This window comes from Musca vetustissima, unplaced genomic scaffold, assembly GCF_032173495.1.
Source record: "Musca vetustissima isolate MV318-11 ecotype Yass unplaced genomic scaffold, APGP_CSIRO_Mvet_v1 utg72260, whole genome shotgun sequence".
Lineage (NCBI taxonomy): Eukaryota > Metazoa > Arthropoda > Insecta > Diptera > Muscidae > Musca > Musca vetustissima.
In genome coordinates this window covers 40,165-65,680 of record NW_026872849.1, presented here as the reverse complement: position 1 = coordinate 65,680, position 25,516 = coordinate 40,165, and the positions used below count along the sequence as shown (strand labels likewise).

General features: G+C 36.2%; 2 protein-coding genes across 2 annotated transcripts; both read left to right on the top strand.

Moving 5' to 3' along the window:
* The first annotated feature begins 2,292 nt into the window (after window positions 1-2,292).
* Window positions 2,293-9,676, top strand: LOC133320926 (pupal cuticle protein G1A-like). Its single transcript, XM_061530036.1, has 5 exons — window positions 2,293-2,335; window positions 2,416-2,726; window positions 5,457-5,539; window positions 5,673-5,956; window positions 9,348-9,676. Exons 1-5 carry the CDS (start codon window positions 2,330-2,332, stop codon window positions 9,657-9,659), a joined length of 996 nt encoding a protein of 331 aa, XP_061386020.1. The 5' UTR covers window positions 2,293-2,329; the 3' UTR covers window positions 9,660-9,676.
* Window positions 9,677-10,774: 1,098 nt separating this feature from the next.
* On the top strand, window positions 10,775-12,571 carry LOC133320915 (cuticle protein 67-like). Its single transcript, XM_061530028.1, has 3 exons — window positions 10,775-10,781; window positions 12,131-12,180; window positions 12,266-12,571. Exons 1-3 carry the CDS (start codon window positions 10,775-10,777, stop codon window positions 12,569-12,571), a joined length of 363 nt encoding a protein of 120 aa, XP_061386012.1.
* The last annotated feature ends 12,945 nt before the right edge of the window (window positions 12,572-25,516 follow it).

The window sequence follows — 25,516 nt, the reverse complement described above, 5'->3', positions numbered from 1 at the left end:
ATAAATAGACCAAAAAATAGTTTTTGCCGAACATCAGAACACATCACATGGGGAAGGGAATCTGGCCAACTAATGAGAATGGATGTTTGGTCGGTCAATATTCAGCGGGTCATTTCAACTAAGACGTAAATGTTCATACCGGAAAAAATATGCCAGGATAAGAAAGAGTAGCTGCTGATTTCTAATTGGACAAGAGGGTGAACATATCGCGAAATATAGATCAGCAGAAAATTTGTGTTCCGTGGTAGTTGTGTAGGGTATAATAATGCCGGCCCCCTCTGACTATATTGTTCCGCCCACTGGTTATACCCTACACAACTATGTTGTCAGGGTATTATAGCTTTGTGCAGCCCCAAATGTTTGTAACGCCGCGAAATATTGGTCCTAGACCCACCTTTAAGTATACCGATCGTCATATCTCGACTAGCTGAGTCGATCTAGACATGTGTGTCCGTCCGTCCGTCCGTCTGTCCATTATAATTTGTAAACACGATACAGGCCACAGTTATGGACCAATCTTCACGAAATTTTGCATGTAGGATGGGTTCTGGCCAATGAAGACCCCTATTGTTTTTGGAAAAGATCGGTTAATATTTAGGGGATGAAATGGACCAAATACTAAATTTTTGTCGGTTTTTCTGGTCGCTCCAGAGGCCGCAATTATGGCCCAAACACCGCGAATTTTTGCATGGAGAAGGGGATCGGGAAAAGAATAAGCATGCCTGTTTTGATAAAGATCGGTCAATATTCAGCGGGTCAAATGGACCCTGACTTTTGTGTGAAAAATGACAAAATTTGTATTCTATGGCATATATATTTACTCCTGGAGGATGTAGTCCCCAGGATTTGATAGCATATCCAAGAGGAGTGGTTGGCCTTTAAATTGATACCAAATATAGTGATGTATCTACTCAGATGTGGGAGTTACAGTCAAATATTTACAGGTGCTTACGTATTCAGATATTATTTAGTAACCCATTACCACATTAGAGGGAGAAATATCGTGCTGATGGCTTTGAAATTTATCATGAAGTTCCAGTTATGGTCAAGAACAACGCCTACAATTTTCGGTGATGATCAGATTAAAATTTTGGGATGAAATGGACCGAAAACATAATTTTTTGTGTGTTTTCGAGTAGAGTATAATCTGAAAATCACAACACAACCCACCGTGAAGGTAATCTGGACAAGTAATTAGAAGGACTGTACTGAATATTCGAAAAAAGTAAGGAAGAGGTGTTGTTAACCTCTAATCGGACAAGAGGGAGCAAATATCACGAAATATTGCTCAGACTCGGAATAAACATCCTCAGAAAGTTAGAGTTCGTGGTAGTTGTGTAGGGTATCGCATGGTCGGCCCCGTCCGACTATACTGCTCCGCTCACTGGTTTTCATATAATTTTGTTGAAATTCCATTTATTTTGCAAAACATCAAAAATAAAATACGTTTCTTATAGCATATGAAGGATCTTGGATACGTCTTCAACCGAATTGCCTGTAATATGCATTTTTGGGTTGTTATGTAATAGGAAAGATTCACACAAAAATTTATCGACATTGGTACAATCATTTGCGTATACCCATATAAGGATACATCCTATATTTCGGTATTTTATGCAGTTTGAGCCTTTTTTCAGACAAATTGATTGGCATTTTTGAAGTCTCATAGAAAGATAGAACATTTTTGATAGTTTAAGGATTTTAAGCACGTTGTTAAGCAATTTTCTATGGCGCATCCCTCATATATCAATTTTACATATGTTGAATATCCACATCATGGCAAAGGGAATACAAATTTCGGCTCGCGCGCAGCTTACGAAGTTTCTACATTTTTAAATTTACAAGAGCATTTTACATCGTGTAGTTATTACACTACAGCTAATAAATAATACAGATACCTACCTATTTTATGGACAGGTTCATTTACGAGTATTTGTGCTTTTTAAGGGAGACGGAACTTCAGGCATATACAACATAACAATTTGTGATGCGTGTGCCGATTTAGTACTATCTTATTCTTTTTGCCAACTTAAGTCCAAATCATGCTTAAAATCTGTTTAAACAATTATATTTGTCATCATTCCTCATACGGATTGTGATGGGAATTATCAACAACAAGCTTACTCATGTAGATAACATAAGAAAAATAAGAACTTGTTTAGAGTTTGTGACGTCAGTAAAAACTCTGTAAAGCACAATAACAAAAACTCACATAGGCCAAAAAACAAAAACTTCAACTCCATTTGTATAAAAGCACCCACAATTGTGGTAATTGACATCAGTTCATTACGCTCCATTGCAAAGAACAATCTTCAAAGCACCACTCAAAATGAAAGTAAGTACCGGAAAAAAATCTGCTTTTCTACTCTCATATGGATTATTATTAATTCCTTGCATACAATTTTCTATTTGCAGTTCCTTATCTGCTTCGCTCTCTTCATTGCTGCTGCCAGCGCTCATGTTGTGGCTCCCGTGACCACCTATGCTGCTGCTGCTCCAGCTTATACCACTTACGCCGCCGCAGCTCCTGCTTACACTACATATGCTGCTGCCCATCCTGCCTATACCACTTATGCTGCTGCTGCTCCAGTTTATACACGCTCCTTGTACTCTGCTCCCGCTACCTATACTACCTATTCGGCACCTGCTGTAGTTTCAGCACCCGCTGCTGCTGTTGTTGCTGCCCCAGCTGTCCCCGCTGTCTACACCACTTTGTTGAAGAAGAAGTGAAGTTCTTTGAAATTGAAACGATTTAATGAAAATGATCCCATGATAATAGTGGCCAAATTGGTCACTATGACCAAATGTTGTTAGAAAAGAAAAATAATAAAAAAATCTAAAACTATTTATATTTGTTTTTTTTTTCCAATGAAATTTCAACTTAGATTTGAACAAGCAAAATTACATATATTAATTATATGTTAATAATATGATGCACCAAAGAGTGTGACCATCGGTTCCTCTTTTCAACATTTTATCCATGTAATATCGATGAATATTGTATATGGCAAAACAACGTTTGCAGCGTATACGTATACATTCAAAATAATTTTAAATCGATGTGTCCTTCATAGAAAATGGTAAATAGCTGCCAGGGGAAAAATACTTAACTATTAAACCTTCTGATTTGAAATTGGCTAGACCATTCCGAAAGTGACGGCTGACTGTTTTTTGTTTTTAAATTGGTCTGTTAAATACTGGGGGTACCGATATAAGGGGGCCAATGTGATAATTTTTGGTAGGGAGACTTTCTGCATATCGAAATTCCAAAACAAAATAAATTCAAGCAATTTGGTCGAAAAATGGTCTCAAACTGCCCAAAAATACCGAAATATGGGAGGTAACATATTGAATATACTCTAAATATATTGAATATACTCCGTTTGAGATAAAAATTTGCACAGCGTAGGTAATTAGGTGTTGAAATCGGTTCAGATTAAAATATAGCTCCCATACATATTTTCATCCGATTTTATGTAAATGGTGCACGAAACTTCCTAGGTAGTTCCGATTCAGACAACATTTTGCAGAGTGTATCTAATTTGGTTATGGTTGATGTATGCGAAGTTCTGTTGAAATTGTTTCAGATTTAAATATAGCTTCCATATATAGTTTCGTCTGATCTTATGTAAATGGTGCACTAAACTGCCAAGGTTTGTCCGATTGAGACCAAATTTTGCACAGAGTATTGAAAATGGGCCAGGTTGAAGCACGTGAAATTTTGTTGAAATCGTTCCAGATTTAGATATAGATTTCATATATATTTTTGTTCGATTTTAGGCAAATGGAGCCCCGAGGAGCCTATGTTCTTTCGCCCAACCTGAAATATTGCATAGCGTATTGGATTGAAATCGCTTCAGATTTAGATATAGCATTCATATATATTTTCACACGATTTCATCTTATCGAGATACATTTTGGTCAGAGAACTGTGCTGCAGCCTACCTAATGATTGCTCAAATACGTCAAGATTTACATATAGCTCCCATACATAATTTTGTTCGATTTCATACAAATGTTATACCATAGAAGTCAAGTCTTGCATGTCCATCAGGTATGTAAGTTTTCATAGATTTCAGAATAGTATGTGTATAGGTTGTTTAAAATTAGTTGAAATATCTACGTAGCTCACACATTTAATTTCGTCCGATTTCATTATAATGGCCCTACATGTTATGTCTGTTCTCTCTACAGGATAATGTGTGGAATGGAGGGTGAAATAATCTTTGATGTAAATTGTCGATCTAGACACATTTTTACATAACCCATATGTAGGCTTTTAGCTCCCCATTCTCATATAAGTGGCTCCAAATGGCCTTTCCTTGCTTTTGGAGAATTAAATATATAGTTCAATATTTTAGAAGAGCCCTCATATAAAGATCCCCCACATTTTCGTAATCTTCATGGTTTTATCTGCACTTTCCCACTGAAGTGGCTGAAAATTAGCTTTCCGGTTTTTTGGTCATTTAAAAATATCTTTGCAAACCTTTTTCAATATAGCTCAATATTTTTACAGAACCATCTAATATTCCGCCACATTTTCGGTATGTTGAAGGTTTTTGACCGCCTTTAATGGAGGGTACTGTTCCATATCGGTCAATATCTATTATTTATGATCTGTTAAATTTACGATAATTTGAAAGTTTTAGCAGCATTTCCTCACCGAAGAATAATTTCCGATTTCTATTGAAAAGAAAAATTCTTGCAAAAATAGTTTCAGTATAATGTCCAAGTTGCAGTAATTTTACATTTCGGGTTTTTGGAAGATAAGAAACATCTTCACAGAAAATGTTCGGTATAGGTCAATGTTTATCAACCTGAGTTTTATCTGAACACAAACAAACGGCCACAACCGTTTTTATGAAGTTTTGCTTTGTTACTAAATATTGTAAAGGTTCAAAGTTTATGAGGCAAGATATCTGTGTATGGATTATTCACAATTCATATTAGGGAATCCCACCTATTTGACCCCTAATATGGATTGATCCATTTTAGAGTGAAATGGTCGGGCGATTTGATTGACAATATAATAATATAAATTGTATTGTACGTGGGAGACAGGGGTCTGGATATTTTAGTTGTATCATTATCACAAAAAATCCTCCTCCTTTCGTTTGCAGGACAAATGGTCACACTTTTTATTTGGTTTAAGTAACATATATTCTGGAATTAATAAATAGCTCATTGAAATCTTAATCATTTTTTTTTTTGCAAAAATCTAGACTGAAATTATTTTTACCTATTCAATTAAATAAGAAAATATAAGCTTGATTGATATGTGTAAGCCTATTCGCAAGCATAAATAACTGGTTCATTGCTCCAGGCATGTGTGAGTAAAATAATCATATCAACAACAATTCAAATAGTACACAACAACAATAACACAATAGTTCCAATGTGAGAATAATAATCAATCAGAAGCAGAAATAATTCACGTATTTTGTCATGTATAAAAGCTATGAGAATTTTGTCAACAGCTATCAGTTCATTACGCTCCATTGCAAAGAACAATCTTCAACAACCTCTATTCAAAATGAAAGTAAGTACCAGCTTAAGGACAACAACCAAAAGGATTATTATCATCTAAATAATGGGGACATACGAATTAATATTTTGTTCTTTGTTTAATACCTTCTAGTTCCTTATCTGCTTGGCTTTTTTCGTTGCTGCAGCTAGCGCTCATGTTGTTGCCCCGGTAACTACTTATGCTGCTGCAGCCCCAGCTTATACCACTTATGCTGCTGCCCATCCAGCATATACCACTTATGCCGCTGCTGCTCCTGCCTATACCACCTATGCTGCTGCTCATCCCGCCTACACTACATATGCTGCTGCTGCTCCAGTTTACACTCGGTCCGTGTATTCGGCTCCCGCTGCCTATACCACCTACTCTGCTCCAGCTGTAGTTTCAGCTCCTGCTGCTGCTACCGTTGTTGCTGCCCCAGCTGCTCCCGCTGTCTACACCACATTGTTGAAGAAGAAGTAGAATCTTTGAAATTGGAACCATGTAATGAAAATGATCCTTCCTCCCCTTTGCTTGACTGAATTGGTTTTAGTGACTGAATGCTGTTAGAAAAAATAAATAAAAAGTAAAAAAACTTTAAATAGACATTTTGTTTTAATTTTCAGTTAATTGAAAAATACTAATATTATGCTCAAGAAGGCAATTTGCATATAAAATATATTTGAATACACTACATAACCATTGCATGTAGGTTCGGTTTTGGCCAGAACCATACTTATAGTTTTGGTTAAAATATAGGGGATCAAATTTACCACTTAACGGTCTAGACGCGCTAGAGGTAATAATTTTGACCCAAAGGTATATAGTTTATTCAACAAATAATAATGACTGGCTTGGGGGTCAAATGGACTTAGATAATATGTTTACTCCAAAAGGACATAGTCTGAAGAAGTTGCCAGGCTATCTATAAATATTTTTTAACTTTTATATTGATATCTATGTACTCGAATATTTTGGTTATAATAACATGTTTGCAGAAGTGTTTAGCCCGCTTAGAGGAAGCATATTTTCTGAATTATCGCCCAAAACTGGAAATTTACTCCGCACTAGTGTAATGCATCACATGGCCGTCCCGATGCACTGTACTGTTTGTTTACTGATTTATATACCTTCTACCAAGAGGTGAAGCACCTTGAAATATTTGACAAAAAACTTTTATGTCGGCTTAGCCAATATCCGCCTGTGTGATGAAATCACGATAGTTCTTCGAACATTCGTATATAAATTTCTTCTACGCACTAATTCTTTCTGTATTTTTTTTTTACCCTCCACCATATATAACTCATCGAAATAATCATTTCCGATCCTAAAAAGTATATATATATATATATATATTCTTGATCAGCGTAAAATTATTTGTCGATTTAAGCATGCCCGCCTTTTTTTGTAAACACTCTAGCCCCTAAACTAATTGTGAATTATGAATATTGGTCCACTTTTTAGGGTAGCTCCCATATAACAGAATCCCCAATTTTGAGTAATTTCGGAGTTTTTTTGCGTAGGCCCCATATGAGGTACCCATCAATTTTGGGTATTTTGGGGTTTTTGAGTGCGTGTTTCAACCAAGTTGGTATTGTGTGTTATAATTGGGTACTAAATCCCTCCACTAAAAATTATAAATATTAGGATGGGGAAAAAGAATTCCATTAGGCCGGTCGTCGAAAATGTCGATAATATGGGAGAAATTATCGAAGATGACGGTCAGTCGTAACATTGCCCAGGAGCTAAAAATAGACCATAAAACTGCTTTAATACATTCGCACAAAGCTGGTTTCAAACAATCGTGCTCAAAGACCGAAGAAGCACCTCAAACGAAGAAGCACCAAACCAGGACTAACGGCCAGGAAGGTTCTGCTATGCATTTCCTGGGACTAGAAGGGGATTATTTGTTATGAGTTGCTTCCATATGCCCAAACGATAAATTCTGATCCCTACTGTCAACAACTGGACCGTTTAAAAATACAGTGATTCGCCAGAAACTTCGGGAGCTTGGTTGGAAAGTTTTACTGAGTCCGCCATACAGGCCGGGTTTTGGCACCAAGCAATTATCATATTTTTCTTGCATTGCAAAATTTCTTTAATAATAAAAAAATTGTATCTAGGGAGGATTGTGAACATCAACTACAACAGTTTTTTGCAAATAGATAGCAGGACTTCTATGAGAGAGGCATTATGAAGTTACCTTTAAAATGTTAACAAATAATACAACAAAACAGTGTATATTTGGCATAAACATTCCGAAGCATGTTAAAAAAGGGGTTGGAATTACCAATATGGGACTAACAAAGATCGCATTCAAAGGTCCCGACCTATATGGAATATATTAAAGGTCTTTGAAGCACTATACAACCGAAGAGGCTGTAATTTGACATTTCGGAAAGGTCTTGGCTCACCTAAGATGGTCTCTGTCGCACTATACAATGTAAGCGGATGTTAGTTGAGATTCCAGGTTCTTGGTGGGTAAAAACATTTATTTGTAGGAAATTGTAAATATTTAAAATCTCTGCAGAAAAATACGAATATAGTTTGATGTTTTCTAAAGGTCTCGCATGAAAATATTCGTGTCCGGATTATTTGAGAGCAAAACACGTATACACAGAAAAATTTCGTTACAGCTGCACTTTCAAAGGTCCAACCCATTTCCATTTCGGCTTTGATAGGGGCTTTTTCAAAATGTTCAACAGAAGCTGCAGTAATTTTAGCTTTCCGGGTTTTCGGAAGATTAAAAACATTTTCGCAGAAAATGTTCAGTAAGGTCCCGACCGACCTGAGGAATTTTCATTCACACCATATGGTGGAGGGTAAAAAAATATAAAGCCCCTGTGCTTTACCCAGGAAATAATAACTTCTGCATATCTTTAAAGACTCCCAGCATTAGCTTGTTTATGAAAATTCCCTGCTTCAGATCGTCTTTGAAAGATTCCCAGCTTCAGCTTGCATATAAAATATTCCCTGTTTCAGCTTGTCTAAAAAAGCTTCAGCTCGTCTTCTTCCATGATCTCTTCTATGAAGGACTCCCTTCAGATCGTCCTTAAAAGACTCCCTCGAGCATGTTTATGAAAGGCTTTCTTTCGCTCGTCTATGAAAGACTGAAGCGCACTGCTTTTAAGACTTCGTCAGGTAAACATGTCCGGAATTTCCCACGCCATAATTGTTTTTACATTAAATACAAAACTAGACCCATTTGTAATGGCTTACATTCCGCAATTTCAATTTTGATTGATGTAATTTCAATTGCCCATTTTAATTGTGTTCAATGCCCCGAAACCAATACTTCGCACAACGAAATTGTGAATGAACAAAAATCATATCCAAAATTTAATAGTTTGTCCATTAAAATGTAGTATTTCTATCTTTTTTATGATAACCAAAAAATATCTTCAAGTTCAAGAATAGGAACCAAACGCAGAAAATAAGCTTATTAAAAACGATTACACAAAGAAAAACCAACATAAGAGATAAAAACTTGTTTATTTATTTCAAACAATTGCCCATAAGTCATGGTAATACGGCGTAAAGACGTTAATTATGCTACCAACAATGGGCTGGTATGAATAACAACTGATTGGCCACATACAACAAGACTACAGAGGGTTCTTTGCTGGGCTGCTGGTTATGGTTTAATTTTTATTTTTCTATATTTTGTTTTTTGTATAAAAGCCTGGCGAAGTTATTGAAACGATATCAGTTCATTACGCTCCATTGCAAAGAACAAGCTTCAACAAAAAACAATCAACATGAAAGTAAGTATTTGGTCAAACCAAGAAAAAAATCTATCGAAAAATGCTAAAGGATTTAATCTAACATATATTCCCTTCCCTAGTTCCTCGTCTGCTTGGCCCTCTTCATTGCTGCTGCTAGCGCACATGTTGTAGCTCCTGCCTACACCACATATGCTGCTGCCCCAGCTTACACCACTTATGCTGCTGCCGCCCCTGCATATACTGCTTACGCTGCTCCAGCTTATACCAGCTATGCCGCTGCTGCTCCCGTGTACACCCGTTCATTGTACTCTGCTCCCGCAGCCTATACCACCTATTCTGCCCCAGCTGTAGTTGCAGCTCCTGCTGCCGCTGCTGTTGTTGCTGCCCCAGCTGCTCCCGCTGTCTACACCACTTTGTTGAAGAAGAAGTAAAGTTCTTTGAAATTGGAATGCGTAAACAAGGAAAATGAAAGTGATCACTAATTGTATTTGGACTCTTGATTCTGATTAACGAATAAACGTAAAAAAGAAACACACAATTTTTAGTATTTTTTCTTATGGGGGAAAATTTTCGCAAAATTTTTCTGAAAACCTCTTATATTAAGTTACTATGTCCAGGGAAATATATATTATGTACGATTAGAATATGGAGGTTAATTCGCCGTCACATATCCAGTTTAGTATTCACATAGACCAGACAAGGCTCGTAGATCCTTCTGGAAGTAAAATGAATCAGTCTTTTACGAATTCTGTATTATTATTCATACAGATTGCTGGCTTAAACTATTAGTAACCGTTGTTTTCGTATATTTCAATATGGGTTTTAAATATTGTATTATTCATAGTGTTAGACGCTTTCTATATAATCGGATGTGGGTGTTCACGCATGATGATAATATTTAAAATTACTATTACCCCATTAGGGGGCGGAAATGTTGCGCTGATCGCTTTGAATATTTACATGAAGTACCGATTATGGCTATGAACGACGCCTATAATTTTCGAGGTTGATTAGATGATATTTCGGGGATGAAATAGACGGATAGCTTTATTTGTATCTTGTTTTTTTTTTAGTCGCCTCAATTATCAGCTGAGGGAAGGCGATCTTAAACCTTTGAATATGATAATGAAGGTCAATATTTAGCGGGTCAAATGAAAATTTTTTTTGATGTAAAATAACAACATGAATCTTATGGAGTAATATTTTACTTTGGGAAACCTGAAAGCATGCCGCAGAGGAGCTTTTAACCTGTAATCGGCTAAAAGATTTCAAACATATCGGGTAATAGCCCAGCTTCGGAATACAGATCCACAGAAACTTAGAGCTTAGTAGTAGCTGTGTGGAGTATAATATGGTCGGCCCCGTCCGACTATACTGCTCCTTTCACTGATTTTTGGTATGTAAAAATTCCGTTATTAATTATTGAACTTTTGTTCCTGCAACTTGGTATTTAATTTTCAGAGAGTATAAACAACTTTCTTGCAGACAATTAACAATGACATTACCTCCATATTAATGTATTTTTAAGTAGTTTTCACTGTACACCATGGACGGTATAAAACACTGTACACGGTGGACGGTATAAAAAGTTCGGCCTCGTCGAATTAAATCTCTTTTTTACTGGTTGGGTATTTGGTTTGATCAGCATTTCACCATGACATAAATGTCCCAATCGATTTTGAGTATTTTAGGAATGTGCACCTCATTGTGGAGGGCATAAAAAGTTCGGAACGGACGAGCTTATTGCTCGATTGAATCTTAGGAGTGACATATCTGGTTCTGGTCGCATTGCCATTTAGGTTAAATTTAAAATCTTATCGATTGAATATTAGGAGTGACATCTCTGGTTCTGGTCGCATATTTTTCAATTGGGCTTGAAAATGATGTATATTAAGTTACAATCCACACAATGAGTGTATTCTACGATTTTCGTTAATAGGAATGTAAAATTTGTTTCAGTTTTCTGTAGATTTTTCGAGACATACTTTCAGATTATGTTGGGGAATTCCGTATATTTTTCTATCGCAATTGATCAAAACAACATGACTTTCACTATGTCTGATGAACGGTAGCAAAATCCAAATCGAATATCTATTTTAACACCCAAGGCTAAAATTTTACACTAAGCCTTACAATGAAACAATTGAATACCTTTGGGGGTTTCCAGTATTATTTCTGATGATATAATCCCTTAAGAGAAATTTCAATAGAGTAAAAAACCTTATATCAATTACACCATGACATTGAAATTGTAAAAATTGGATATGCGTTACAATTCGAAATGTGTAAAATATTGAGAAAAGAACGAAATAAACAAGAACAAGAGTACAAAAATTCGACAATATCTATCAAGTTCTCTGTTAACAGAGCAATGATGAAATCTCAACAAAAGTAGGAACAACAATAACACCTCTTAAGCCATTGGCCACGCTAAATGGCATTACAATTATCAATTAAATCAGATCAGAGAATGACAGACCAGTGGAATGTGTGGGTGATTCTGCAGAAATATTGTGTCAAAAATAACGAAGAGAATTTTGTGTCTGCAAGGCATTAACTTGGTAAACATCCGCCTTCCATGTCATATTACAAACAGCAAGTTTTTTATTTTCTGTGTTTTCTTTTTGTTGTTGTTTTTGTTTGTTTTTCATTTGTCATATATGAAATTCCATTCCGTACAGGTTATTAATCTTCTCATTGGGATTTAGTTTTAGCTGTGCAAAACCAGTAAATTCACTTTTTTTAAATCATTTTAAGAACTTATTTTTAAATTATTTTTCGAGAAGGAGAAATGGTTTGGTTTGTTTTTCAAAATATCATTGATATGCTTCTAACTGCGACTGATGTCCACCAAATTTAAAATAATATAAAAACCAGGGCTCAATTGTTGTATCCATATCAGTTATCATTTGTAACTCACAAACCAACAACCCAAAAAAACTCAACATGAAGGTAATTGTTGCTTTTTTTAATTAAAAAAAATTAAATTCAAAATTTCTTACCATATTCCTTGATTTTCCAATATTTTCCGGTTTAGTTCCTTATCTGTTTGGCTCTCTTCATTGCCGCTGCTCAAGCTGGTGTTGTAGCTCCCATTACCACTTATAGTGCTGGTTATACCACATATGCTGCTGCTGCTCCTGCTTATACCAGTTACTCTGCTGTTGCTCCTGCTTATACCACCTACTCGGCTGCTGCTCCAGCTTACACGACATACTCTGCCGCCGCTGCTGTTCCTGCCTACACTTCATCTGTTTACAGTGCTCCAGCTTATACTTCATCGTTAGCTTATACTGCTCCAGTTGCTTATGCCGCTCCCGTAGCTACTTTATTGAAGAAGTAAATTGATATTTGTTGACACAAGAATTTTTGGCTTATGTACATCGAATAAATGTTGGTTCCTGTAAAATAGAAGATGAAAAAAAAAAAAATAGTTTTATTTGGAAGGCAGGAAATTAGATATTTATAATTATAACCTAAAAATCCATATCGTGAGGGTAATTCTAAAATACCAATAGCTCGATCTAGCTATGGTCACTACATTATAAATTGTAATCAAAGTCAGCAGTTATGATCAGCAGTTATCATCACAAAATTTAGCATGAAGTTGAAGACCTTGAATATACCGAAAAAGAGGTGAGAAAAAGATGATTGCCTAATAGGGGCCTAGCGTTTTATGGGGCTATACAAAAACGGGGATCAATATGGGAAATTTTGAGTAGTGACAGCCAATGAGAATACAGACAGACGGACACACATGCCTAGATCGACTTAGCTAGTCGAGATATGATTTATCAGTATACTAAAAGCTATAGGACTAATATTTCGCGGCGTTACAAAGTCTTGGAGCCACAATATAATTACCATGCAACATAGTTGTGTAAGGTATAATTAGAATCAAAACCGTTACCACACTGTGGTACAGGGTATTATGTCTTTGTTCATATGTTTTTAAAAAGCAAAAGGAAACGAGATAGACCCTAGGTTCCTTTTGAGAATATGCATAGAATCACGTTCGGAGTCCATTTTTGATTCGAATTGGGTGAAATTTGGCCCAGCTCATTTATTTGGCCCAAGGACGAATCCTATTGAAATTGGGAAAAATCGGTTCAGCTTTAGATAAAGCTCCCATATATATAACGGTGCACCAAAGTCCCTATATATCCTTTGCATGAAATTTTGCATAGCGTACTAAATTAAGCCTAGAACGATATCGTGAAAATCGGTTCAGATTTAGATATAGCTTCCCTATATTTTTTTTCGGCCGATTTTAAGTAAATAGAGCACCAAAATCCCTATATATCCTTCGATTTGCACGAAATTTGGAATAGCGTACTCAATTAAGTTCAGAATAATGTGTGTTTAATTTCGAGAAAATCGGTTCTGATTTAGATATAGCTCCCATACTTTCGTCCGATTTTAAGATAATGGTGTACCAAAGTCCCTATATATCTTTCGACTTGCACGATGTGTGTTAAGTTTCAAAAATGGGCTCAGATTTAGATATAACTCTCAAATATATTTTCGTCCGATTTTATGTAAATTGTGCACTAAAGTCCCTATATATATTCCTTGATGTAGCTCCCACATATACATATATATTCGTTCTATTTTACATAAATGGTGCACCAAACTGCTAATGTTTGTCCGATTAACACGAAATTTTGCACAGAGTATCGAATTGAGATTTTAATGACGTTATTGCGTTTTCTTGAAATTGGTGCAGATGCAGTATTACAAACGGGTGTCTGATTGAGATTAAATTTTTAACAGTGCGGTGTACCGAATAGCGCTATCAATTTTGCTATAAATCGTTTTCCATAAATGTGTCCCATTTTGCGCAAGCGACTCTAAATCTGCCCGAATGAAATTAAATTTAACATAGGATGCAGAATGTTCTCTTATGGGAACATTGGGATAAAATTGTTAGGACACATATGAACAATATACCCAAAGTGGTGAAGGGTATATGATACCCTTATATAGTCGGCACAGTCCGACTTTATTACTTTTGTTACTGGTTTTTGAAATAGTTTATCTATTAGTATTTTGCCGTAATAAGGATATGATCCCTGGATTATCATATCATAACTTACATTCGCATTAGTTCCCTCTTTTCAATAACCTAATACCACACTGTTTTATATCGTCCTTCCGTTTTACGCTTAAGCCATTCAAAAATGTACGCTTGTAAAGGAAGTTGTTTTATACATACGCATAATATGCGAAAAGGGCTATACATATGAAACCATTCATAAGTCAATGTGTGTGTGTGTGTGCGTGCATTTGTATGTGTGTTGATCGTTGTGCGTGTAAAGACATCATAGTTTTGCAGCTTGAATGAATGAATGAAGAACGTTAATGCCTTGAGCCAATTTTGTGTTGTTGTTGATGTTGTTTTCCGTTTGTTGCCACGGAAATCAAGCTACGGACAACCGCCATAAATGCCAAGTACCTTCAGCTGGTAAAACCGTTTTTGCCCGCAAAAAAGAAAATAATACCATGGCGAGTTTCATAAAACGTTTCATTCTTCATCGGATTTTAACGACATGGCACGTATGATGTAGACCTAGTTGTGTGAGTGTGTGTGTGTGTATGTGCAAATTAAGTTATTCACGTGGAACAAAAATAGCAGGAGAAGAAAACAAAAAGAGATGTATGAGTGAACCGGAAGTATTAAGGCATGTTTTACTGAAAAAAGAAACACACACGCACGCACACACACATCCATATACATCCTCGTCATACATAAACCATTTCCTGTAGGTTGTTGCATTTATAATTAGTGCTTCTGTTCTTATAGTTTCTATTATTATTGTTGTTGTTGAAGCTTTAAGTTGGGTATTAACATTTTTAAGTTTAAGTTTTTTTTTTTGCGAAATATGGGTCAAATTGTCGGTGGATTTAAATTCGAAATTTAAATCTCTACAGAATGGTGAGTGTGTTAGGCCTGAAAAATACGGCTTAAAATAAACTCAGGTTTTCATATCACACGAAAAGATTTCTTTATTTTTTTATTACCATCTCTATGTAAAACATGCTTTGTGCCAGACGAGAATCCATATCAAATCGGGCACAAATATGAGAAAGCCCAATCCCACTTTTGGCCCAAAACTAAAATGCGAGGCGAATCCCCATATTTGTGGGGTTTAAATCGTCTCGATCGACTTAATGTATTTTCATTGTCCACGTCATGGTGGATTTTTTGAAAAGTTCGGTACGCACGAACTTAACGGCTATAAGGTTCTATTTATAGCCTTCACCACAATGTGGAACAGGATATTATGTGTTTGTGCATATGTTTGTAGCAGGCAAAAGGAAACGAGATAGACACATGGTTCCTTTGGAGAATATGCATAGAATCTCTTTCTGAGTCGATTTATGCATGCCCGTCTGTCCGTCCGTCTGTAGCAAACTACAGGTTGCATTTATGATCTGATTTGGATAAAATTTGGCACAAGTCACTTATTTGGCCCAAGGACAAACCATATTGAAATTGAAGAAAATTGGTTCAGATTTAGTTATAGCTTCCGTATATAGTTTTTTCCGATTTAAAGTAAATGGGATACTAAAGTCCCTATATATCATTCGATTTGCATGAAATTCGGCATAGCGTAATGAATTAGGTCCAGAATGATGTGCGCTGAAATCGGTTCAGGTTTAGATATAGCTCCCGTATATGGTTTTGTCCGATTTATGGTAAATGGGATACCAAACTCCTTATATATCTTTCGATTTGAACAACATTTTGCATAGTGTACTAAATTGAGTCTAGAATGACGTGTGTTAAGTTTCGAGAAAATCGGTTCAGATTTAGATATAGCTCCCATATATAGTTTCATCCGATTTTATATAAATGGTGCACCAAAGTCAAAATATATCTTTCGATTTGCACGAAATTTGGCATAGGGTACTGAATTAGGTCGAAAATGATGTGTTCTAAGTTTCGTGAAAATCGGTTCAGATTTAGTTATAGCTCCCATATATATTTTTGTCCCATTAAATGTAAATTGTGCACTAAACACCCATAGCTAGGCCGGTTGACACAACGTACTGAAATTAGTATTCCCTCGAAAAGGGGACGTCAGTTAGGATACATATGTAGAATATATGCTTTTTTTGGAACTCCACATTTGGTCCCGGCGAGCACAGCACATGTAAAGAGTACCTGAACACAGCTCGTATATTAAGATTTCCGGAGCTTAAGCTTTTCTATAAGCTATCGCGGAACTTCAACTAGTCTATAACGCACATATACATTCAACTATTCTATATATATATATATATATATATGGTTTAAAACGGCTGCGTGATCTGCAACTCGTCCATAAAGACCCCCGGGCCTCCATGAGACTCAGCCGGTCTATAAAGGCTACCAGCCCGTCTATAAAGTTTCAGTGAGTTCCAGCTCATCTATAAAGACACCCAGCTCATCTATAAAGACACCCCGAGCTCCACTTTCTAGATGAAGACTTTTTGACATCTGAATATTAGCTGCCTGTAAAGACTCCCTGATTTCAGCTCCTCTTTTAGGGTCCCTTATGCTTTAGCTCGTCTATAAAAACTCTCTGAGCTTCATTTCGTCGGTTATATCTCTTGGTGTTGAAATTCCTCCATAAGGACTTTCTGTGCTCCAGCTCGGCTATAAAAGACTCCCTGAGGTCTAATATAAAGGTTTATTAAGCTTCAGGTCTTTATGGAGACCATCTGGATGTCAACTGGTTTAAAAACGCTCCTGTTGGTGTCCTTAGCATTTATTTTTCCTACCCATATACTTATTCTTTATTACTTTACTTCCTTCCTTTCATTTGTTATCTTATTTTCCCCACCACTTTTAATCCCAAAACCAAGATGCTATGTTGTACAAATCATAGATAATAATAATTTTGATTTGAAAAAAAAAATAAACGCAGACCAAGAGCATAAAATCTTGGCGGAGTGAAAGAGAAATATAAAAAACAACGTCTAGTCCATAAGATTTTCATCACATTGCTTGAAATCTCATTAAAAATATCCTTCCGGCTGCAAACGCCATAAACCTGCAGTAAGATACAAGCCAAATAGCGGATAGCTAACTAATACATATAGGTGTAGATGTCTGTGTGTGTGTGTGCGAGAAAAACTCAAATTGAAATGTCGGCTGAACAAGAAGGTGGTCAGATGGGAAATATCATAAAAACATGCTGACCAACTTCCTGGAAGCCCAGTGCCAGCAGTTTTTTTTTCAAATCAACATTATACCGTTATTAATACAAAAAACTCAGACACACCTTACTATGTTGTTGTTGTTTTTTATTTTTTTTCATAACGAAGTACAAAAAAAATTTAAAAACATCAACAAAACATTCAACCATGGACGACAACTTGACTTGGCTATCCACCAACCAAACTCCCATGGGGCTCATCATACCATACCCTGCCCGTAAAATTCCATTTAAAAAGCAATTATTTTGCGTTTATTCAATACAACACCCATACCGCATCTGTGGCAGTAGTTATGGTCCCTGATAGCTATTATCTATGGCTATGACGAAGACCACGACGACAGCAATGCCGCACGGGGACCAAGGACATAAATTTTGAAACCATAAAAAAACATAGGCAAATGATAGAGGAGAAGAAAAGAAGGAGCAGACAAAACACGATGAGAAAAGTCTGTCCCGCCAAAGAAGTGATGGCAAAGAAAACGCACCTAAAATGTTTTGATGCACTAAAGAATATAAACAGAAACGTTGACAACCCTCGAAGAAGAAAAAGAAAGAAAAGAAAAGCACCACAACCGCTCCCAGGACTATTTTCTGCAATTGTACCAATTGGGGTTGCCTTTTATGAGGGGATTTTCGCACCCATCCTTTGAATTTGCACTGGACAAAATGTGTGTCAGATATGTAAGTCCATTTAAAGATACTCTACTTCGGTTGCTGTCCTGTAAAGGCTCCCTGAGCTTCAGCTCGTCTATAAATGCTTTCTAAGCTTCAGCTCGTCTTTAAAGGCTTCCTAAGCTCCAGCTCGTCTTTAAAGGCATCCTGAGCTTCAGCTCGTCTTTAAAGGCTTCCTGAGCTTCAGTTCGCCTATAAAGACTCCCTGAGCTTCAGCTCGTCTATAAAGACTCCCTGAGCTTTAGGTCATCTATAAAGACTCCCTAAGCTTTAGCTTGTCTATAAAGACTCCCTGAGCTTCAGCTCGTCTATAAAGGCTATAAGAGGTTAATCTCACCTATAAGGACTCTCTGAGCTTTAGATGGTAAATAAAGACTGTCTGAGCATCAGGTTATCTATAAAGACTCCCTGAGCCTCAGTTCGTCTATAAAGACTACCTGCGCCTCAGTCCGTCTATAAAGACTACCTGCGCCTCAGTCCGTCTATAAAGACTCCCTGAGCTTCAGTTCGTCTATAGAGACTCTCTGAGCTTCAAGTCGTCTATAAATACTCCCTGAGCTTAACATTACCTATAACGACTGCATAAGCTTCACTTCTCCCAAAACTTCATGAAGCCTCTCTGTTCCTCAGCATGTCGAAAGTTTTTCCTCCACAAATTTCCCACAGTGTCATTGATGGGAATGTCAGCCTGGCACATCCTAGATTTTCCGAGACAAAACAAACAAAAACACCACCTTTAGCAAGGAGTGGCTGTGGAACATCACTCAAGTTGCACCTCAAGTATTTGTATTTGGTTTGACAAACGGCTGTGGCAAAGGCCATGCCCATGGTATTGCTTGGGTCATAAAATATTTAAAATTGTTGTTGTTGGTTTTATGATTTCTTGCGTTATGCAACGAATGATTGAAAGAGTCCTTTATCAACGAGAAGAAAAAGAGAGACAGAGAAAACGGAGAATATTTATTTTCATAGTGCCATTCAAATCCTTGACTTATTATTTGTGATGGGTTTGTCCTCCTCCTTGGTTCGATGTTCTGGTCACTATTTTCCTTCAAAGCAAACAATTTTTGTATACCTTGCAGAAATTTAAATACTTAAATGCTTCGACGTCGTAGTCATCGTCGTGTATTTTTCCTTTGGCAGCAATATAAATTTAATTCCTTAATGGTTTTCTTTTTGCATGGCACACAAGTGTCATAATAATTGAGAGAGGTATGTCTGTTTTGTGTGTGTTTTGTTTTAATATCTTTTAAAAAGATCATGAGGAGGGGAAGTGAACGGAGAATAGAAATCGTTCTTTGTGACTTATGATTTATTTTGGTGCAATAATCGTGTTTTTATGGGACAGCAGAATGAAATAAATTAATCTAATGACGATTTAGAGATGGACAAATGCTGAGGGAAATTTTTCTATAAAAACACCTGCTTCACTCAAGGTGCTTAAGTGATTTTATACATGGAAGCATTCCTCAGGAAGTTGTTGTGGAAAAATCCATATAAGAAAATATATTTCAAACAGATGCAGAAGAAAATTTCCTAGGATGAACCCATGAACTTCAGATCGACTGAGCTTCACCTCACATATAAAGACTCATTGAGCTCCATCTCGTATATAAAGCCATCCTGAGCTTCATCTTGTCTATAAAGACTCCCTGGGCTCCACATCGTCTATGAAGATTCTCAGAGTTTCAGCTCGTCTTTAAAAACTTACAGAGCTTCAACGCGTCTTTAAAGACTCCCTGAACTTCAGCTCGTCTATAAGGACTCTCTCAGCTTCAGGATGTTTATAAAGACTCTCCGAGCTTCAGCTCATTTATAAATACTTCATGTGATTCAGCTCGGGGATTTTATAAATTCTACATGGGCAGCAGTGTGTTTATATAGACTCCCAGAGCTTCAGCTGTTCCATAAAGCCCGCCTATAAAGTCTCCTTGAGTCTCAGCCCGTCTAAACCGACTACCTGAGCTTCAGTCCATCTATGAAATCCCCTAAGTCTCTATAAAGATACTCTGAGCTACAGCTGGTGAGGGAAATTTCTTATCAAAAAATATATTCCTCAGGAAGAAGCTGGGGAAATTTGTCTGTTATAAAACCTACTCTGACTGATATTGAAGATAATTGAATTCAGTGTTGCAACTTGTGAAAAACAATTATTTTGCAAAAGTTTTTCAATAAAATCATTTTCACTTATTATTCTAGATTTTTTCAAAGTTTTGCATTTATAAATTATTATGATTGCTTGTCTAAACAAAAAACACCATCAAACATAAATTTCAATTTTCCCCCAATTCCCTAAAGGGCCTAAAACATGCCTCTTAACACTGCCTCTTTGTGGCCATTGTCTTGTTAGTGATTGTCTAAGTCTGATTCATCTCCAATTCTGATTTTTTTTTCAAAATATGTGGAAAATTTTATGCTTTCATTGTGTCTTTTCCGTTGGCTATCAATGTTTCTCTTGTGGTTAGTGATTTTTTTCTCGTTTCTGTTATCATCAATGGTGACATTGTTCCATCCCGGCTTTCTGCTGGGCTGCCAGTTTCATCAACATCAACAAACGGCGCTCCCCTGATGGCAATGTGTGTGGTGATTGTTTGTCAAGATAGACATTGAAATTATTTGATGAGAAAGTCATTTACTTGTTGGCTTCTTGCCAACTTGGTCGTCATCATCAGCAGCAGTAGAGGCAAGAACGACAACAGCATTTTGGTGAAAACAAAAATGAAATGTGATGGTTAGGCTATTCAGTTTGAAATCATAATGGGAAAACATCAAAAGCCTCAACATCAACAGCAACCAATGACAGCCATAGCAGGATGTTTTCCGTACTTTCATATTAGATATAAAGTGTAAATATTTGCATAAATGTGGTGATATTTATTTTCAATTAGGTCAAAAGGACCAAACAATACAATCCATAAATTATTGCAAATGACAAAATAAACAGGTTAATGGGAAATTGATTTTAGTTGCTTTTGAGTAATATGAAATGATGACATATTTTCCAGGGCGTGGGATACATTGGGCCGTTTGGAAAGGTGCCATCTCCATCTACCATAAAAGGGGTGTGGTATTCCAGAAAAAATATTCTCAAGCAGCTTGTACATCAGGTACAAATCCTGATATAATTCAATTAACTAATTCCTGAGCTTAAAATCCCCTGCCTAATATTTAAATCTTCTATTACTATGAACAGAGATGGCCTGTCAGAAACAGTGACGTAAATGACATAAATTTCCGACGTATAATACATACGTCAGAAACGTCGGAAACCTACCCAAATCCATTAGGTTTTTGACAAAATAGCTATTTCCATTAATCAATTTGAAATTACGCATGCTTTACTTAAATTAATATAAAATTTCAAAGTGATCTTCTCAAAAAAAATTTGAAATGCTTATTAGTTCTACTAAGGAATTGTCAGATATATGTAAAAATAATATATAGGCAATATTGCCACTTTTTTAATATTCCATTTTCAAAAAATCAGCTTTTTTGTTTTTGTGGCACATCAATGATTTTTGGTACACATATAAAGAAAAATGGTTTGACTCCGAAACCGTTAGCGATCAAATTTTTGGTTGATGCGCGCAAAAGTTATCGATGTTTTAATTTTGGGCATAAAAAAAAAATCTTAAAATTACGCCGTTCATTATATTGACCAAAAACGTTGATATATATCTTCCTCCGTAAAATAAGAATATGAATATATTATAATAATGACGATAAAGTTGCACATATTCGCGAAATATGAGAAAAATAAAAAATATAGCAGCTTACATCAATATTTTCATTATATTAATGACATACACACACCTAAAAATTAATTTTAAAATATCTACATAATCTAAACACCATGATGAATCAAATGATATCAAAATCACACAAGTCCGTGTAGCGGTTTGTAAATTACAGCGACAACAAAACAAGATATTGAGGAAAAATATTTGTTTTTGGTTCGAAAAAATAATGTAATCATATTTATTTTTTTAATTGTATACTACAAGAAATTTCAGAAAAAAATGTTGGGGTTATTCTGCTAGTTTACCCGAATTTCGCCGAAAAATTGACATATATAATAATAATCACTTTTTGTGTATAAGTATACGCCTTGCGGATTATATCAGGACCCTTCCGATAAATCTTAGAATTCTATAAATAGGAATAAATCTTAAAATAAAATAATATTATGAAATATACATTTTAAATTGCATCTAAATCACGTAATTATAAAAATCATTTGATGCGCATGCGGTTTCCAGGAAGTACTGAAGTTTATCTTCCAATCCATATACATTTTGCGAAATTTCATTTGACGGCTAAGATGTGCCACACGTTCCATTGAAGAACCCAAAAAATCGTAAAACGCGAATAATTTCCGAAAACTCCATATGCCATTAACGCGCATCCGATTTCGGTGTGCACCCTAAAAAATACATCGATCTATACCATTTCAATGTGGTCCATTAAGAACCATGGATGTGCAAGCAAAATCTATTTTTGAGATAAATTGCGTACATCTCTCTTTCGGCTGAAGTTTTAAAAGTTCTCTTTTCGAAAAAGATCAAAATCCGTATGAGGTCATTTATTGAAGCGGAAATGATACACAGAAAACGCAAATAAATCCGCGATATTTTAAAAAACATTTTTTGCCAAATTTCGTGTTTTTGGAAGGCCAGTTCCCGCCGTTCTAGTAGATGGATTTTCACGAAGAAGATTTTGTATCATCCGAAACGTAAAAAACCTTATTGATCGCGGGTACCCATATCATTCAGTTGACAGATCTAAAAATTTTGCCCGAAAAATAGGTTTTTTAGAAATTTGATCGCACAAAATTCGCACATTCGGATGAGTATTACTCTGAAGCCGTGCATACTACATACACAAAATACATATCAAATTACGCAGATTCGCGACTACAATAATCTTATAACCGATTTTTAAAAATTCCTGTTTGCGTATTAAAGCTAGAAGTAAAATTAAAAAAACACTCAAAATCGAGCTTCAAAATGTCAGCATTATTTAAAGGTAGATGCAGTGAAAATTTTGAAAAATGATACATAAGGGGCGTAGTCCCCATTTTGTTGGCTTCTAGTTTTATTTTGACACGAAGACCGTGCAATGAGTGGCTTAGTCACAAATCGATAGAGAACATAAAAAAACTGGTTCGCCTCAACGTGTTTTTACACATTTTTTTACATTAAAGTAGACACAGCTTCCACCAAAATAAAGTTTGGAGGTCAATATCATGAACAGTTTGCAACGACAGATTAATTAACCCAAAACTATTCACTTTTTTTTCATATACTTAAGTAATTCCCGAGTTATAAAGGGGTGAACCTCCGCTTCAGCTATGTTAAAAAATTGGCAACATTGCCCATATATTCTTGAAAATAAATGTATATAAATGTAATGTATGTATAATATTGAAATATATGACGTTTACTACATTTTATAGGTATATGACGTTTTCGACGTTTACACCTTTTTGACAGTCGAAAACCTAAAAATTTGTCACACGGACCATCCCTGACTATGAATTAGCTCTCGATGAAAACTCTTCGTTTCAGTTCGCGTGTATAAAAAATGACGGTGGTTCAGTTTGTCTACGAAGTCTTTCGTAGTCTTTCAGCTCGTCTATGAAAATTTTCCTATATCAGTTCGTCTATGAAAGACTCCCTGTTTCAGTTCGTCTATAAAAGACTCCCAGCTTCAGCGGGTCAATGTCAGCTCTCTGAGTTTCAGCTCGCCACTAGAGACTCCCTTAGCTTCAGTTCTGCCTCAGACAAATATAGAATAATATTGAATAGATGTTTTTCAGTGATAATAATTATTTCTGGCCAATAGTAATAAACAACGAAAGATCACCGGCTTCCCATATGTCTACCTGAACTTCAGCTCGTTTATAAAAACTTCCTGAGACTCAGCTCGTTTCTAAAGACTCTCTGATTTTCAGCTCGCCTCTAAAAACTCCATTAGCTTGTGTTCATCTATAAAGACTACCTGAACTTCAGGCTGTCTAATAAGTCACCTTAGCTCGTCTAAAAAGTCTCCTTAGCATCAGCTCGTCTAAACAAGTCCCTAATGAAGATAAGAGATTTCGAGATGTCGATCATGTCGATTTTCAGTGAAGATAATTATTTCTGGGTAATAAATGACATCCTGCTTTAGTTCGTCCTTAATAATAAAATAAGAAAAGATCACCGGCTTCCCATATCTCTATAAAGACTACCTGAACTTTAGCTCGTCTGTAAAAACTTTCTGAGATTCAGCTCTCTAAAGACTCTCTGATTTTCACCTCGCTTCTAAAGACTCCCTGAACTTCAGGCTGTCTAAAAAGACACCTTAGCTCGTCTGAACATGTCCATAATGAAGATAAGTGCTTAGCGATTTAAATGTCGATGCTCGAACATGTCGTAGTGAGAGACAGATACTTCTACGCAAAATGTGAGTAGCGATCAGTATTTTAGCATCAGATCTGATAAAAAAATATTCTCATTCGAAACACAAAGTTATCTAAATACAGGTTAAACTTGAGGTATTGGTTTACGAACTTCAAGTCAAGTATTTCGAAATACCCACATTTTTGTCAGAAACCATCTGATTTGTTTCTGAAGCCTAAAAAGTAAGCAGGAGAATGCATGCTATTTTATATAGACTCTCTGAGATTTAGCCCGCATATAAAGTCGTCTTGACCAGTCTAAACCGATTCCCTGAGCTTCAGTCCGTCTATGAAATCCCATGAGTTTCAGTCCGTATCCTGAGATATAGCTATTCTTTAGAATTGTGCCTGATACAACTGCTGAGGAATATTTCCTATTGTAAAATATACTTCAGGAAGAAGCTGAGGAAAATGTTGAAAATGTGATGCAGATTTAATTTGCTCACCATCAGTGTGGATTTCTTTAAAATCATTGTACCAAAACTCGTCGATATTTCCGCACATGTAAGAATATCTTGGGCTTCAGATCGTCTATGAAAGATTTCGTGATTGAGATTGTCCTCGGGGAGGGTTTTCCATTAAAAATCATTCGAGGACTTGGAGTAACATGGGTGGCAAAACAAATGAAGCCCATACTGAACGTTGGGGCCTGATTCAGCGACATCGAAAAAGTAACGCAATGGTGAAAGATATTCGTATCGAGAACAGCGGAGTTGAAGTTCATACCTCTAAGTCGGTACAACAAATGTGTTCGATGCTTTGGTGTCATATCCACCAACACTTTGGTCAGAAGGTTAGGGACAAAATTCCCCAACTCCTTGATTATTTTTTTCAGGAATGTCCGCAAAACATTCAAACTTAGGCTGAGCACGATGCATTGTAAATGCTGTATTCGGCATCAATTCCTATTTGGATTGATGACGCCATATATGAGAAAGGACTACAGGTTGCATTGATTTTACTTTCCAAA